This window comes from Erpetoichthys calabaricus, chromosome 4 (genome assembly GCF_900747795.2).
Source record: "Erpetoichthys calabaricus chromosome 4, fErpCal1.3, whole genome shotgun sequence".
Lineage (NCBI taxonomy): Eukaryota > Metazoa > Chordata > Cladistia > Polypteriformes > Polypteridae > Erpetoichthys > Erpetoichthys calabaricus.
Window position 1 is genome coordinate 14668285 of NC_041397.2, and position 18846 is coordinate 14687130.

Below are 18846 nucleotides of genomic sequence, written 5' to 3' on the forward strand. Positions count from 1 at the left end.
CCTTTTAACTTTTTCTATAATGTATATTTCAGAAAACAATATAAATCTAAGAAAAATGTCAGGTAAGTGTTCAAACCTAATGCAGAGATTGGTTGGGAAACAAAGACACTACCATCCTGTGCATATCCAGGCTTTCAATTGCATCATATTTTTATTTCCCATAACATCTGCGGTCAAAAATGGTTCATTAGTCACTGGCTTCTGATGCATTTAAAGTGGAGATTGACCAAAGCCTGCTGTGTTATGTTGTTTCAGTTAAGGTGGATTAGTGCTGAAAACAGATTCAGTTCTGCCGATGTTATATGGGAAATGCCAGGGCAGTGTGGTGAACAATAAAAATACAGTGGCCATCTTACAGTTCTAGGTACATAGGCTCCTTTAACAGCCTGGCCACTGCTTGTATGGTATTTGTGTATTTTCCCCTCATTCTTGGTTCTTTATTTTCTTCTAACATCCCAAAAATGTGCCATTTAGATTCATTGGTAGTGTCAAATTAATCTAGCGGTTGTGACCCTGAGTGTGCCTCTATCCAGCAGGGGGTGCTAGCTCCATGGTTGGAATAAGTTCTGTTGTAATTGCGGCATGTTATATAACCCGAAACGATACAGATATAATATAAAAAGGCGATACCCCTCCCTTAGTGATACGGCAGTAAGAAATCACATAGGAGAAATAACTTAGCTTTATTTAATGACGATTTACGTGGCATAACAGACGAGGAAGCCATGGCAAAACCTTGTGTAGAGTCTGCCAGTTTCGTCTCTACGTTGGAAAGATTGTCCAGATCGGATGATGGCATCTCCCATCCGTCCGTCAGCATCAAAGGTGTGCCGAGCAATGTTCCAAGGTTTTATACCCTTTCTCCATGTGCAGGCCCCCACTTAGATGAATCATGCCATTCCAAACAAGGAAAATAAGATCCAATGTCATGCTGACTCTGACATACAGAAATAGTACAAGTTGCCCATTTCGCAGTTGTCCTTAACTTGTCTTGTCTTAAAATACTTGCCTAGCAATTCTAAATTCTGGGCCCCTGTACTAAATCTGGCTTTGTGTTAGCTGTACATGTGAGAAAAAAGAAAAGCAGATTTAAAATATTTGCACAGAGCACAGTGACAAGAACTTGCATTCATTCTTATTACAGTGTCCTGCAGTAAACTGGTGTTTCATTCCTTCCTTGTGCCCAGTGATTATGGGATGGGCTGAAATGGTGCACAGAAAAAAACGTATTCTCCTATGTGATGTGTTTCTGCCCAAACTTTTTGTTCTCGTATTTTATGAGAAACAGAATTAATAAAGGGCAACTTCTTTTTTTTTTTTTTATTTTAACTCTTTAGGTTTTGAACAGTTCAATGACGATTATCATAACCAGTAAAATAAATGAGATGAAGTAAAGCATCACGGCCAGCATTGCAAAGTATCTTAGAAATAGTTCTCTTTGTTTATTAGTGTGTCTGCATCCTGTCTTAAACATTGAATCCATGTGCCCTATTGTGTACATGTAAAAAGTCTTTGTTTCAATGAAATATGCTGTTAATCTTTGACTACTTAAGATGTTTATTACTAATGCAGAAACCTTCTCTTACTTATTTATACCCTAGAACTGCTATGGCTGTGTTCATTTCTGACTGCTGGAAGGTGAGTGTCTTTGCACTGATCAGACATGCTTTGTCCAGAAGAAAGAGAAATGACCCACAGGTGAAGGTGTCAGATGTCAGACAACTGGTTCACTGTGATGGCAGGGAAGAATCAGAAAATGTAAAGGAAGACATGGTTGTAGAAGGTAAGCTGAACTTTATTGAGGTGACATTTAATTGACAATTCCTGGGTGTGTGTGTTATTTATCATATAATTGGTTTGCTAGTCATTGCTGAAATTGGCCATGTCACTTGTCCACTCCTGGGCTGAATCCAACCAAACTATAAACGCGTGATTTGTCCAGCACATGACATTCCCTTCATACAGTTGTGATTTAATAATTACTATATGTACTTACAATTTTATTATCAGTCAGTCAGTCAGTGTCCAACCCGCTATATCCTAACACAGGGTCATGGGGGTCTGCTGGAGCCAGTCCCAGCCAACACAGGGTGCAAGGCAGGAAATAAACCATGGGCAGGGCGCCAGCCCACCACAGGATACACACACACACACACACACACACACACACACTCACACACCAAGCACACACTAGGGACAATTTGGGATCGCCAATGCACCTAATCTGCATGGAGGAAACCAGAGCACCCGGAGGAAACCCACGCAGACACGGGTGGAACATGTACACTCCATGCAGGGAGGACCCGGGAAGCGAACCCAGGTCTCCTTACTGCGAGGGAGCAGCGCTACCACTGCACCACCTTGCATAATATAAAAATATAATCATTGTCTTGCGGTTTACTCCTCAAATATCCATCCTCATATCTGAGTATACGAGAAAGTCGAGGGGAGACCACTCTTGGTTTTCTTTCATGGATCTTTGCCAGCTGTATCCAGCAGGAGGAACACATGTTCTTTAGGATCAATAGCAACAGTAAAATCAATACATTTCTTCTTAGTTCCCACTACAGAGTTACTAAGACATGGAAATTTGGTTTGCAGATGGTACCAAGATAGGTGGATTAGCAGATAATTAGGAATCCGTTATATCATTACAGGAGGACTTGGATAGCATACAGGCTTGGGCAGATTTGTGGCAGATGAAATTTAATGTCAGCAAATGTAGAGAATTACATATAGGAAGTAAAAATGTGAGGTTTGAATACACAATGGGCGGTCAGAAAATCGAAAGTCCATCTTATGAGAAGGATTTAGGAGTCATAATGGACTCGAAGCTATCAACTTCCCGACAGTGTTCAGAAGCCATTAAGAAGGCTAACAGAATGTCAGGTTATATAGCGCCTTGATGTGTGGAGTACAAGTCACAGGAGGTTCTGCTGAAGTCTTTATAACACACTGATGAGGCCTCATCTGAAGTCCTATGAGCAGTTTTGGTCTCCAAGCTACAAAAAGGATATAGCAGCACTAGAAAAGGCTATTCACAGAGGTAGTTCCGTGTCTGAAACTTTTTTTTAACTATACTAACTTGGGCTGCTAGATTAAAAAGTTCAGCCTCATGTACATTATTTTAATCTATGCTGCAATGCACAATTATTTTGTTTATCAGTTTCTATCTGCTCTTCTTTATAATTTTGTTTTGTTTTTCATTTTGATACATATTGTTAGTTTCAGGAATGCTTGTCTATTAGTGTAGCATTGTTAGTTTTTATTTATTTTTCCTATATTGGTTTTAATTTTATTGCTTAATTACTGCAGTCAGTGTTATACTGTACTCTTGCCTGATCTATTGTGATGTTTCATGCTGCGAAGTACACTCTAGTAAATAAAGGTAGAGAGCTTGATCTTCCTCTTACACTTTTCAGTGTTTGTGCTGTTTGTTACAGCATTTGTAGAGCACTAGCCTACTGCTCCTCAAGATACGTTACAGCAGATCCTTACAGACATCTGATGCTCAGTCTTAGCATTTCAGTCCTTCTCTGGCGGGTCTCACATTTCATTACCTCATTGTATTTTGATTCCTTGCTTTTTTTTATCCTGTTCTAGCTTACACCAGCTTACATTACAAAAGTTTCTTCGGCATGTTCAGTTTTTCTAGTTCCAGTGCCATTTTTTTTTTTGCTGTCACTTGATACAAATGTTTACCATTTTGGGATTCACCTTTGTTTATTTCTGAGTGTCCAGCATTGTTCCCGTTTCCCGGAGAAATCCGTACACCTTATGTGGAGTAAATCAGAAGTCCAACTGTTGGTGAAATGGGAGGTTATTGGAAAAGATGCCTAAACTCTGGTACTGCGATAATACTGAGAGCTGCCAGGACATTATTAGACTAATATTTTTATCTGGTTGAAAATATGCATAATCATGAGTTTTATGTAAATATTTGATGCAGTGTTTTCAATGGAAATTATTAACTCACAATTTAATTCAGCTCTTCGTGTTTACTTTTACATTATCAACAGTCACATTTTCTCTTTTGTCTGCTGAGAAATGACAGTTTTTCTTAAGATTTCTCATTAAGAGCTTATGCAGATCTAGCTCAGATTATTTTAATAATATTTTATATACTCCAGAAAATACATGTCACGTGTAATAACACATCACAGTCATTTCTGTAATCCTATGGGAAAATCGAATTTTAAAGTACCATGTGTTTTTTGGGTAGCATGGCACAGCAAGTAGCACAGTTTGTATATACATCCAGACAAAGGTTTGGACACCCTTGGTAAAGCTGCATATTTTTTGACATTTTAGGTAAATACAAGTAAATAAAACTTACACATCAAACAAACCATACACAATGGCATTTTTATGAAAAACTGTACAGTTGTTTTGATGAAATGAAAAAAAAAATGAATTACAGTGAAAAGATAGCAAGAATAAGTTTTAAATAGAACAAGTTGCAGGATGATAGACATAGATGGAGCCTGAATCTTCTTGTGCATGACAAGATGGAACGTCTGCATTTGCCAGTAATTGCACTGCACGTCTTTATGTGAATTAGTCAATTTTCCTCAATCAGGATGCCTTATTAGCTTTCAAGATATACTCCGAGGCGGTGACATCTGTACACAAAGCCTTCGATTCTGACTCCAACTCCTACATTTATGCTACCTCTGACTCTTTTTCTAGTTCCTCTATTTATAATAAGACTGATATATTATTTCTGATTGAAAGCACATAAAATACAAGACACAAGGCATTTCATCACTGCCAGTGTGAATCATCGGGATACTTTTTAGCACCCTAATCTGTTAAAGCAGGGTAGCATGGTAGCGCAATAAGGAGATGAAGGTTTAGGGTCCTCTCAGCATAGAGTTTGCATATTCACCCTGTTTCTGTGTGGGTTTCTTCCAGGTACCCCAGTTTCCTATCTATCTATCTATCTATCTATCTATCTATCTATCTATCTATCTATCTATCTATCTATCTATCTATCTATCTATCTATCTATCTATCTATCTATCTATCTATCTATCTATCTATCTATCTATCTATCTATCTATCTATCTCACCCAACCACGCATGCTCGCTTAACTGCCAATTCCAAATTGGCTTCATGTAAATATACGTATGGATGTGAGTTTGTGATCAAGTGTCAGATGTGTGATAAAGTGGCTTTCTGTCCAAGGAAATTTTAAAGTCGCAGTCTTGATCCACTGGACTAATTCCCTTCATAATTTTCAACACTTTAATTTGGTAATTCTTGTCTGCAGTGAAGTGTGTTAAGAAATTAAATGTGAAAACGTACCAAACACAGAAAGCTGGAGAAGTAGAATGTTTTCTGAACTACTCTAGAATGACCACAAGGTGGAAGCACAGTACAGAAGAAGTATGTGTGTTCTAATTTATATAACACCTTTTTCATTTTAATATTCAGTGTGATTGTAATTATTGTAGATAACATTCAAGTGGCAAAATGTATGCCTGTCTTGAAAAGGATCTCCTCAAATTCACAAATTTAAGAATCTTTTTCTTAAATCTTTTTCACATCTGCAGAACTTGGTTAGTCATGCCAGCATATATTTATCTATTCATTTGTATGCTTTTCTTTAATCAAAATGGAATTTGTTACAGTGTAAGCATCAAATTATAAGGCTGATTTTATTTTTTGTAATTATGGAATTGACTGATGTTTGCTTGCATTATTGCTCTTGTGCTTTATTTTTTGCTTTCATATGTGGACACTAGGGGGGTGCCCCAGAGCCACAAACTCCAGACTCACCTCGGTGGAACACAATTTCAAGATTAAATAAAATGTTTATTTTACAATAGCGCCTTCAGAGAGTTTAAGTCAGTCCAGCACTGTATAATGTATGGATAAGAACCCCCTTCTCCTACTCCTCCTTCCGTTGTCCCCTGCCCTCCGACTCTGAATCCCTGATGAAGATAAAGTGGCTTCCTTTTATGGTGGACCTAGAAGAGCTTCCAGTGTCACACAGCACTGCATGACGGAAGTACTTCTTAATGATGGCAGCCCTCACCAGTACCTCTCCCCAACTTTGCTGTCACCTGACTCGAACTGATGTTCTGTGTCCCTTAATGATCCAGCCATTAGCTCATATATTTGGTCCATCAAGAGTCACTCTCATTTCATCTGTCTTTAAAACCTTTGAAAAATCAGTCTCTTGGTATCTCTTGGCTCATGCTTGAGGTTTCAGTTTGTGAATCTTATTCAGTGGTGGTTGTGTTTCAGGATTCTTTACACTAGTCATGTTTCTGAGCAGTTGACCACCTTGTACTTCTGGATATTCCAGGTAGGTTGCAGTTCTGATTTATGCTGGTACTGCAGGCTAATGGATTCCTGGCTGGCTCCATGTTTAATTCCTCTGAAATCATTTGAAATTAAATGCTTTTTTTATGACCCTGCTGACTATTCACAACAAAATGTCTGTTTGTCTGGTGGTGGCACCTCAGTAGTTTAGCAGTTTTCATAATGTTTCCATCCATCTTAAAGACATTTTACAATTTTTGAGTTGAGTTGAGTTCAGTGTCAGTTAAATTAGGTTGAGTTGACTTGCAGTGTCAGTTAAATCTCTTTTTTTGGTCGATTTTACCTGAAGTAATGATGTTGCCTAATAATCATGGATACCTTAATATAAAGTGTTAATCATATTAAATCACACCCTTCCTCATTAAACAATTACATTTCACCTGTAAATGATTACATCCAATAAGCATTCAGTTTTACATGTATGTGGTTCAGAGTTGGAAAATGTGCATAGAAATAATGAGAGGCTCAGAGCAGTGACTTGCCTAATTGTGTGTATTACTTAATTGTCCGGAAAAGTTATAATTGAATAAATTCTATTTTAGTCACTAGGGGGCCAAGCCCCCTGGCACCTTCGGCTCCCAACCCCCAGTTGAAGACAGAATATTAGTAAAATCTGTAAATGTACAAAAGAAAAATTATTATTTATTGGAGTCAAAAATCACAAAATTCTATAAATATGTAAAAGAAAAAAGAGTTATTATTTAACAGAGTAAAAATCATGAAATGAGAATAGAATATTTAGTCTCTTACCAATTGGAGTATTCCCGTTAAACTGAGGTTAACTATGCTCGATGAGTATTTATAAGAGAGTAAATAAACGATACGTTCGTTTTAACTGATATTTTTATAGATAAAAAAAACTTTTTTTAAAAAATGACTCATTTAAATAACAGGAAAAAATCAGGTGAAAACTAAAGTGGTATGTAATGGGTTATCGTAACTCGGCCTTCAGCTAACTAAATCACCTAAATACAAACATTGGTGTTATGAATAGATCATTTTTTAATAGTTTGTCCTTGTGAAAGAAAGTTTACTCGATCAAAAATAAAAACCACAACTTTCTTGATATTTTAGTTTATAATTTAAAAACGGAATAAGAATCTGAAAATCTAACATCACATTAATGTTTGATAAATTCTGAAAAGAATGATACCAAACATATATATGTAGGTTTTAAAATAAGCCTGATTTAAAGCGTGACATAAAAACGTCACATAAAATCGTTGCACTTTTAGGCTTAGGATTTTATATATCTGTTTTTTCTATTGAGCAGGCCTGTTGTGGCATTTTTTCAGCCACTTTAAATGTGCTTTGCAGTGGTTAGGGAAACTTTTTACAGTGTTACACTTGTTCAGAAGCTAAGTACATACAGTAACTGGTATCTTTATTACATCTAAAAATCTTACTGTTTAATATTATACCTCTCATGGTTCTCTGATTTGAGCTCCATTTTCAGTTCAAGTAATGTCACATTACTACTCTCTATGTCTGGACTGATTGTTACTACGGCTAAACTGGTCATCCATTTCACAGCATAGACATTGTATACCAGATACACATATAAAAGATTGAAATAATGCTTGAGTGGGTCTTCTTGTACACAAGGCCAGGGGTCGCCAACTCCAGTCCTGGACAACCACCATGGATGCAGGTTTTCATTCTAACCCTTTTCTTAATGAGTGCCCTATTTTTGCTGCTAATTAACTTATTTTGAACTAATTTTAATTGACTTTCTCTTGAAGACTTCTTCTTTCGTCTGCTTCCGTCAGGGGTCGCCACAGCGGATCATCTTCTTCCATATGTTTCTGTCCTCTACATCTTGTTCTGTTACACCATCACCTGCATGTCCTCTCTCACCACATCCATAAACCTTCACTTAGGCCTTCCTCTTTTCCTCTTCCCTGGCATCTCTATCCTTAGCATCCTTCTCCCAATATACCCAGTATCTCTCCTCTGCACATGTCCAAACCAACGCAATCTCGCCTCTCTGACTTTGTCTCCCAACCGTCCAACTTAAGCTGACCCTCTAATGTTCTCATTTCTAATCCTATCTATCCTTGTCACACCCAATGCAAATCTTAGCATCTTTAACTCTGCCACCTCCAGCTCTGTCTCCTGCTTTCTGGTTAGTGCCACCGTCTCCAACCCATATAACATAGCTGGTCTCACTACCGTTCTGTAGACCTTCCCTTTCACTCTTGCTGATACCCGTCTGTCACAAATCACTCCTGACACTCTTCTCCACCCGTTCCACCCTGCCTGCACTCTCTTTTGCACCTCTCTTCCACAATCCCCATTACTCTGTACTGTTGATCCCAAGTATTTAAACTCATCCACCTTCGCCAACTCTCCTCACCATTCCACTGACCTCCCTCTCATTCACACACATGTATTCTGTCTTGTTCCTACTGACCTTTATTCCTATCCTCTCTAGAGCATATCTCCACCTCTCCAGGGTCTCCTCAACCTGCTCCCTGCTCTCGCTACAGATCACAAAAGAAGACTCAGATCCCTTAATTAAAGACTCAGATCCCTCAATTGTTTCTTTTTCCTTAATTAATAGCCAAACAATAATGAGATACAAAATGAGCCAAAACAACTCGTGTCCATCATACAATATCTGAAAATAAAGAAAGATGAAGGTCTGAGGAATGTCGATCTGCTCAGGTTCCCAAAACATTTTACCAGTGCTGCTCTTAGAAAGAGAAAATCAACAATTTCGGAAATGTCTGCTAATGTACCACGAGAGCAGCAACAAGCCATGGAATTAAAGAATGGGTTTAATTAAAGAGAAGACTCGGCGCCTAATTAATCAGCTGGTTGGAGTGAAATTGGTTGGAGTTTGAGGCCCTGACTTAGTTGGTCTTCTGTTGCCTCCCTCACTTCACATTTCATTTCTGTTTGGGTGCCAGTTAAGGAAAGAAATGAAGCAGTTCAGAGGAATGATGAAGAAATTCAGGGGAAAAATATTAAGAAAGCAATTCAATTAAAGTGAATTCACAAGAAGTTAATTAGCAGCACAAACAGGGCACTCATAAAAAAAAAAGGGTTAGAATGAAAACCTGGAGCCACGGTGGTCCTCCAGGACTGGAGTTGGCGACCCCATCACTAGTCTATTGGCTTACCTCTTCCAATTAAACAATTTGTGACAAATTTTCAGACTGAAATATGGTTGGAAAACACTATTTTTTTTCTGTTTTTATTTCTGAGGCATATATGTCACATATTTTTGAAGGTAATCCTAGGAGCACTAGGTTAAAAGATTTGGTAAGTGATGCACTTATTTTTTGAGTTTAAGTGCCTGGCTATTTCATGTTTTCACAATCTCTTCAGTGTTTATAATGTTTCTGTTGCACATATGCACATAATTAGAATACCACCACATAGCTACTAATGATATACAGTGCATTAACAGCCATTGTCACATTAGGTAGCTGTCATCGCACTCGTTGGGAGTTATGCTTTTATACATAACCAAGGATAAAGGGTGTAGTAGAAGGATAAAATGTAGGTGACAATTCTTGCCCTACAGTCAGGTTTTTTTCTTTTTTGTGTATCAGTTACGGTAATACAGCCATGTGGCGTGTTTCCCCGAGGGTGATCCAGCTCGTAGGATCCTTATTGTTGGGGACCCAAGTGGCTGGATCAGGCCAAGGGGATGCTCACATAACACCTGACTGCGGCAGATAGAGGGTCAATTCCGGAGGGTGGGACTGGACCGTGTGTTTGACCGGGGGTGTTGCCAACTAGTCTCTCGAGCTGTTTCCGTCGTGTGGTGGATACAGCAACACACTGTACCGGTGCATGCTCCCCAACTGGACTAGACTTCACTTGGGTGTAGGTTGTTTGTTTTCCCCATACCTTTTACATAAATGGATGAATGAGGTTGTCAGTGTTATTGAACTGACTGTCATTTCCCAAGCCTGAGCTTCATTTAAATTAAAAAACCTACTTCTTAGATGCAGATAACCATTGAGGTTTTTTGAGGTAAAGAAATCACCAGAGTGAGTGTGAACTGTAGCAAAAGGCGGTATATGGGCGCCCAACCCGACACACATAAAAACAAAAGAAATATATTTTTCTTCAGCTGGGGGGGTGGGGGAAGGAGGTTCTTCCATGTGTCCCCCAGCCACAGCACAGTCCCAAAAGCACAAAGTAAATACACCAAAACAAAACACACTGGTCTTCACCAGCCCTCCTCCCGGCAAGCGTTGTCCTTCTCCTCCCGACTCTGGCTCCCGGAGTGGTGGCTGCTGGCTCCTTTTATAGCCCACCCAGAAGTGCTGCAGGTTCTTGATAACCTGCATTTGGCTGCACGTCTGGGTGTGGCTGTATTGCCACCCAGATTGGGGTCAGGATGCTGTGCAGCTCCCCCTGGTGGTGGCCATGGAGCCTAACAAGGCTGAGCTCTGAAGTCCCATGCCTATGGCCCCAATGCATCCCAGGGGAGCTGCCAACAAGCGTTTCGGGGGAAGTAGTGTGTAACCCATGACTGTTCCCCCGGACCAAGTGTCGAAGGGGTGTCCCGGCCGGGCATGGGCCCCGGCCATCTTCCACAGAACCAGCAGTCATAGACCACTAATCTTTCCCTTAATAAGAAGCCACTGATTCTCAACAAAGAGTTTCATAGATGCACAGCAAAGATTTTGCATGCTAGCACACTTAGGATCGAGCAGAGTGTGAGTGCAACTACAGAGCAGGCCTGCTAGGCTCACATCATTAACAGAGCTTCTCAGAACTTTGTTGGGCATAGTGGACCTCCATGCACTCATCCATTCATTTTTGTAAAGAAAAAGGGCTTTATTATAAAGTCAGCATCAATTCTAAGACTGTTTTTTTTTTAAATAGACTTAATTGTGAAATTAAGTTGTAATTTGTTTACTTGTATCGCTGCTCTTGTGAAATATTGTACTGTATTTTATTTTTTTGCTTCTGTATTAAAGAATAAACTTTTCATTGTGTAGCTTAGACATTTTATTAATAATTTGCTATATGTTTTTAAATAATACACTATTATCAGTTGCCCAGAAAAGTTCAAGTTAAATATGCTTTATTTTAATCATGTAGTCTGCACAATATTTTTAATTTCTAAAAGGCAAGTTGAAGTTTTTAATCTTTGCCAGCTGTCCCCCGCAGTTCTGCCCATGTAGCAGTGAAACAGGACAACCTTTAAAAATCGCTCATGAACGTTCACAGAGTTGTCCCTAAGCCACTCCTGTGTTGTCTTTGCTGTTTCCTTAGGGTCATTGTCCTACTGGAAGGTAAACATTTGGCCCAGTCTGTTGTCCAGAGTGCTCTGAAGCAGGTTTTCATACTGTACTTTACTCCATTCAGCTTTCCTCCAACCCTGTCTAGTCTCCCAGTCCCTGCGGCTGATGAGCGGTGCCTGGTTTGCTCCCGATGTGATGTATAGGACTGAGGCCAGACAGCTCAGTCTTGATTTCATTAGGCTAGAGCAGGGGTAGGCAACGTCGGTCCTGGAGTGCCACAGTATGTGCAGGTTTTTGTTCCAACCCAGTTCCTTAACGAGAACTCAATTATTGCTGATGAAGCACATATTGCTTAAGTGACATTTTAATGCTTCATTTTAGTGGTCTCGCTTGTTAAGGTTCTCCAACCTTAATTGCTTATTTCAATCTTAAACTGCTGCATTCAGTGTTTTAATTGCTCCTTATTAGCAATAAGATGTAAAACAGGGGTAGGCAATGTCGGTCCTGGTGAGCCGCAGTGGCTACAGGTTTTCATTCAACCCAATTGCTTAATTAGAAACCAGTCATTGCCAATCTCAGACCTTATTTAATTTTATGGCTTGTTAGTCTGTGCAATGTAAGGCTTTTATATCGTAGATTTTTTTCCTTTCCAAGGATATCATCCAAATGATTTGAAGCCTAAAACAGATCATTTTCAGTCTGTCACATTTTTCTATTAAGTGTTTTATTAAATCAAACCGTGCATGATGAACACACACAGATGTAATTGGAAAAAAGCTAGCTGGAGAACTGCTGGCTTCTTTGTCTTTTACATCTTATTGCTAATAAGGAGCAATTAAAACACTGAATGCAGCAGTTTAAGATTGAAATAAGCAATTAAGGTTGGAGAACCTTAACAAGCGAGACCACTAAAATGAAGCATTAAAATGTCACTTAAGCAATATGTGCTTCATCAGCAATAATTGAGTTCTCGTTAAGGAACTGGGTTGGAACAAAAACCTGCACATACTGTGGCACTCCAGGACCGACGTTGCCTACCCCTGGGCTAGAGCATGGGTGTCAAACTCCGGTTCTGGAGGGCCGCAGTAGCTGCAGGTTTTCATTCTAACCATTGTCTTCATTAGTGACCAGTTTTTTCTGCTAATTAAGTTCTTTTACCTTAGTTGTTTCTTTTTCCTTAATTAGTAGCCAATCAATAATGAGACACAAAACAAGCCACCACATGACTAGCTCACCTGTGCCCATCACACAATATCTGAAAATAAAAATAAGGTGATGGTCTCTGTAACATTGATCTCTTAGGTCACCAAAACATTTTGATGGTGTTCTTAGAATAAACAGAAAAATCAACAGTTCTGGAAATGTGTGCTGTGGCAGAATGAGAGCAGCAACAAACCTTGGAATTAAATCACAGGTTTAATTAACAGCAAGAATCGACTTCTCATTAAGAGACTGGTTGGAGTGAAATTAGCTGGAGTTTGAAATCCCAGTTTAGCTGGTCATCTGTTGGCTCGTTTCACATCTCATTTCTGTTTGGCTACCATTTAATGAAGAAAGGAATAAATTCAGAGGACTGAATCCTTAAAAACAGGGCTATTACAATGAAGGGGAAATAAATTAATTAGCAGTGAAAACTGGCCACTGATTAGGAAAAGGGTGAGAATGAAAACCTGCAGCCAATGTGGCCCTAGGCCCGGAGTTCGAAACCCCTGGGCTAGAGAATCTTGCTTCTCATAGATAAGAGAATTCTTTAGATACCTTTTTGCAAACTCCAAGCAGGCTTTCATGTGCTCTCCGACTCCTCTGCCATAAAGCCCAGATTAGTGTAGTGTTGCAGTGGTGGTTGTCCTTCTGGAAGTTTCTCCCATCTACACACAAGCTCTCTGGACTTAGCCAAAGTGCCCATCATGTTCTTGGTCACCTCTTTTAACATGGCCCTTTTCCCCAAATCAATCAGTTAGTCTGGGCAGCCAGTTCTGGGAAGAGTCATGGTTGTTCAATACTTATTACTTTTAAGAATTATAGAGGCCACTGTAGTCTTGGAAACCTTCAATCCTGCAGGAATTTCTTGTTTCCTTTCCCAGATTTGTGCCTCGACATAACCCCTGTCTCTAAGTTCTTCAGGCAACTTCTTCAACCTCATGGCATTGGTTTGTTGTGATACACCTGGTCAACTGTGGGACCTTCTATAGACAGGTGTGTGCCTTTTATATTGTGTGTAATCAACTGAATTGACCACAACGGGACTCAGACAAGGTGTAAAAGCATTTCAGCGATGATCTATACAGCATGGGATGCACCTAAACCAGTCAAGTGCCGTTGCAGAGGGTCTGAATACTTATATGCATTTGATATTTTTTAATAAATTTGAAAAAAATTCTAAAATCCTGTTTTCATTTTGTGATTCTGGAGTATTAACTGTTATTTGATTGGGGGGGGGATGAATTTAAATGATTTTAGCATAAAGCTGCAATACAGCAAAATGTACAAAAAGTGAAAGGGGTCTGAATACTTTCTGAAGGTAGTGTATATAGTACTTGTGAATCCTTTATTTTTTATGAGGTACAAGTGGAAAGCAATCTTCTTTATTTTGAGGTAAAGGTATTGGACTACAGCAATTAAGGTCACAGTGTTGGTCCCCATCCATGATTCCTTGTTTGAACCTGAATGAATTGCCTAAATGACGAGTATTCCTATTATAGGGATGTAGAAATTAGGTATACTATGCGCTTATACGTTGTAAACTGCCTCATACTATATAACATGATATTCTTAAACCATTTTATTCCAATTCAGGGAGTCATAGGAGCTCCAAAGTCTATCCCATGTTCATAATTTACAAGGCATGTACTTCTAAAATTTTTATTTCTGTACTGTATTGAGGATTTGTTCTGTTCTGTGTATTGTACTGTATTGAGCCCCTTCTTTTGACACCCACTGCACACCCAACCTACCTGGAAAGGGGTCTTTCTTTGAACTGCCTTTCCCAAGGTTTCTTCCATTTTTTCCCTACAAGGTTTTTTTTGGGAGTTTTTCCTTGTCTTCTTAGAGAGTCAAGGCTGGGGGGCTGTCAAGAGGCAGGGCCTGTTAAAGCCCATTGCGGCACTTCTTGTGTGATTTTAGGCTATACAAAAATAAACTGTATTCGATTGTAAGGCAGAAACCATTCCTGGACTAGGTGCCAGCCCATTTTAGGGCCCACCTATGCTTACAAAAACATTCACATTCAGACAGAGGCCAACTTAGAATCGCTGTATAACCTGACAAGCACATCTTTGGAGATGTGGCAACTATCTAAACCCAGAATTGAACTTTGGGAATGTCAGCACCTTGCAAACCAAGGAAAGACAATTTCCTTGCTTTAATAACCCAAATAACAAGTGCTATCACAATTACAAATGTTTCTCTTATAACCCTTTAGCATTTAGAGGTGGAGATATGCTCTAGAGAGGAGAGGAATGAAGGTCAGTAGGAAGAAGACAAAATACATGAGTGTAAATGAGAGGGAGGTCAGTGGAATGGTGAGGGTGCAAGGAGTAGAGTTGGCGAAGGTGGATGAGTTTAAATACTTGGGATCAACAGTACAGAGTAATGGGGATTGTGGAAGAAAGGTGATAAAGAGAGTGCAGGTAGGGTGGAATGGGTGGAGAAGAGTGTCAGGAGTGATTTGTGACAGACGGGTATCAGCAAGAGTGAAAGGGAAGGTCTACAGGACAGTAGTGAGACCAGCTATGTTATATGGGTTGGAGACGGTGGCACTGACCAGAAAGCAGGAGACAGAGCTGGAGGTAGCAGAGTTAAAGATGCTAAGATTTGCATTGGGTGTGACGGGGATGTATAGGATTAGAAATGAGGACATTAGAGGGTCAGCTCAAGTTTGACGGCTGGGAGACAAAGTCAGAGAGGCGAGATTGCGTTGGTTTGGACATGTGCAGAGTAGAGATGCTGGGTATATTGGGAGAAGGATGCTAAGGGTAGAGCTGCCAGGGAAAAGGAAAAGAGGAAGGCCTAAGAGGACGTTTATGGATGTGGTGAGAGAGGACATGCAGGTGATGGTGTAACGGAACAAGATGCAGAGGACAGAAAGATATGGAAGAAGATGATCCGCTGTGGCAACCCCTAACGGGAGCAGCCAAAAGAAGAAATTGATAACTCTTTAGCATTTAGACATGACTGATTAAGGATAAGCTAAGAGAGTTTACCATTAAGACACCATTTAGTCTCTTCACTATGGTGTATGACAATCAAGAATGAGATTGAAATTTCATCTTAACCAGGCCAAGTTCTAATTTACTTCATTTGGCACTTTTTTCAGATTGGCCCATATCTTTTGACCCATGTAGTAGATCCAACAGTAGGCAATCCTACTGGTATAAAATAACAGATTTATTTATTACAGTACAGCAGGCAATGAGACCTCCTTCTGGGATCAGTAAGTGATTGCTCATTCATAATGCAAGTCTTTATGAAAACCACTTTGCTAAAAGCTTTGCAATTCGATTAATGATTCTTTGATTTATTTATGAATTACACCATTTGGCCTTTATGGGTAAACACTGTGGTTGTGGGAAGTACAAATTAGATTTTCTTCTTTCCGTGGAGAAGTAATCCCTCACTGTATGTAGGAACACTATAATCAAGTATTCGATTTTAATTTCAACTTGCTCCTTGAATTGAATTAGCAGACTGAGGCTTGATTGTTCTGGTTGTCTGGTTGAGTGTGAACTTGCCTGTCACCTTTGCTTCTTTTAGACATGGTGGAACTGCTTGAGAAACAAAAACGGAGACTCAAACAAACATGTTTGCTATTTTTTTTTTTTCTGTGCTGATTATTTCCCTTACGAGATACAGTAGATGTTAAACATTTGAGTTTATGCATGAAAACTGATGTAATGTTAACTTTGAAAGACACATTTGTTTGAATGAAGATGAAAACTTTTTAGTTTGAATGGTTTAGTTCCTAAAATAAGCTGGTTAATTCACCATCAAGTGTATGAGTGGAAAACGTCTAAAGTAGATGGGATAAAAGAAATTGCTGATTACTCTGTGAATACACTGTGTAGATTACAGCAGGCACAAACTCAAATATTAAAATAGTTGATAATCTGCAGGCCGGTTTGATTAATCACAGAATCTATTTTTGCCTTGTCTTTGAACTGTGTTAATATCTCTGCATCTAATGCTCAAAAACCTAACATTTTAGGAGATCAGAAGATATGCTTTCTGCTGGATACCAGTGCTGCTGGTACAATGAGGACTGATCATTTATGTTAGGTAGAATGCCTAGAGGGGGCTGGGCAGTCTCATGGCCTCAGTACCTCTGCAGATTTTATTTTTTCTCTAGCTGTCTGGAGTTTTTTTTTTGTGTTTTCTGTCCTCCCTGGCCATCGGACCTTACTTTTATTCTATGTTAATTAGTGTTCTCTTATTTTAATTCTTACTTTGTCTTTTTTCTCTTTCTTCATCATGTAAAGCACTTTGAGCTACATTATTTGTATGAAAATGTGCTACATAAATAAATGTTGTTGTTGTTGTTGCTAAATCGACACTTCCTGACCTCCATTATCCTTTATCTCAGTGACAGTTGTAGGAATAGAGAGAAACCCTGAGTGGATCCCGAAGATTTAAAGTAACTCAAGAAGTTGGTTGTAATTCAAAACAAAAATTTTGATCGTAAACCAAGTTGTTCTCATGTCAGGCCGGTCGTATATCGTGGGTCGACTGTATGCCTGACAATGCAGGACCAGTATGAAGCCACCTTGCCTTTTCACTTTCAGAAGTCAACTCAATTAATCCTTGTATACATTTGAATTAGACAGGTGCATAAATTTGGGCACCCCAACAGAGATATTCCATCAATACTTAGTTGAGCCTCCTTTTCTAAATATAACAGCCTCTAGACTCCTTCTATAGCCTTTGATGAGTGTCTGGATTCAGGATGGAGGTATTTTTGTCCATTCTTTCATACAAAATTTCTCCAGTTCAGTTTGATGGCTGCCGAGCATGGACAGCCTGCTTCAAATCATCCCATAGATTTTCGATGATATTCAAGTCAGGGGACTGTGACGGCCATTCCAGAACATTGTACTTCTCCCTCTGCATGAATGCCTTTGTAGATTTCCAACTGTGTTTTGGGACATTGTCTTGTTGGAATATCCAACCCCTGCATAACTTCAACTTTGTGACAGATGCTTGAACATTATCCTGAAGAATTTGTTGATATTGGGTTGAATTCATCGACCCTCGACTTTAACAAGGACCCCAGTCCCTGAACTAGCCACACAGCCCCACAACATGATGGAACCTCCACCAAATTTGACAGTAGGTAGCAGGTGTTTTTCTTGGAATGTGGTGTTCTTCTTCCACCATGCAAAGTGCTTTTTGTTATGACCAAATAACTCAAGTTGTGTCTCATCAGTCCAAAGCACTCTGTTCCAAAATGAATCTGGCTTGTCTAAATGAGCATTTGCATACAACAAGCGACTGTTTGTGGCCTGAGTGCAGAAAGGGCTTCTTTCTCATCACCCTGCCATACAGATGTTCTTTGTACAAATTGCGCTGAATTGTAGAACAATGTACAGATACACCATCTGCAGCAAGATGTTCTTGCAGGTCTTTGGAGGTGATCTGTGGGTTGTCTGTAACCATTCTCACAATCCTGCAGATATGCCGCTCCTGTATTTTTCTTGGCCTGCCAGACCTGCTGGGTTTAACAGCAACTGTGCCTGTGGCCTTCTATTTTCTGATTCCATTCCTTACAGTTGAAATTGACAGTTTAAACCTCTGAGATGGCTTTTTGTAGCCTTCCTCTAAACCATGAGACTCAACAATCTTTGTTTTCAGATCTTTGGAGAGTTGCTTTGAGGATCCCATGCTGTCACTCTTCAGAGGAGAGTCAAAGGGAAGCACAATTTGCAATTGGCCACCTTAAATACCTTTATATCTCATGATTGGACACGCCTGTCTATGACGTTCTTCAAGGCGTAACAAGCTAATCCAACCAATTAGGTGTTGCAAGTAATCAGCATTGAGCAGTGACAGGCATTCAGATCAGCACAATGACAAGGGGACCCACATTTTTGCACAGCCAGTTTTTCACATTTGATATAATTTCATACAACTAAATACTGCTTCACTAAAAATCTTTGTTCGGAAAACACCGCAGTACTCAGATGTTCCTAGGAAATGAAAGACATACCACTGTTATCTTTTTTTTGTTGAAAGGAGAGTCAATTATTATGCAGGCTGAGAGTGGTTCCCAAACTTTTTCATATGACTGTATATAATGGTAGTGAGTTGCAGATT

The 18846-nt window shown here is 39.5% G+C and overlaps 1 protein-coding gene across 5 annotated transcripts in view; it reads left to right on the forward strand.

The window, feature by feature from the left end:
• Positions 1–1606: 1606 nt before the first annotated feature.
• mcf2la (mcf.2 cell line derived transforming sequence-like a) overlaps positions 1607–18846 on the forward strand; it is a 324509-nt gene continuing 307269 nt past the window's right edge. For all 5 annotated transcript variants that reach the window (XM_051926314.1, XM_051926317.1, XM_051926322.1 and 2 more), the window contains exon 1: positions 1607–1783. In XM_051926314.1, the coding sequence (XP_051782274.1) occupies positions 1609–1783 (175 nt within the window). In that variant the 5' untranslated portion in view covers positions 1607–1608. The remainder of the gene's footprint in view (positions 1784–18846) is intronic.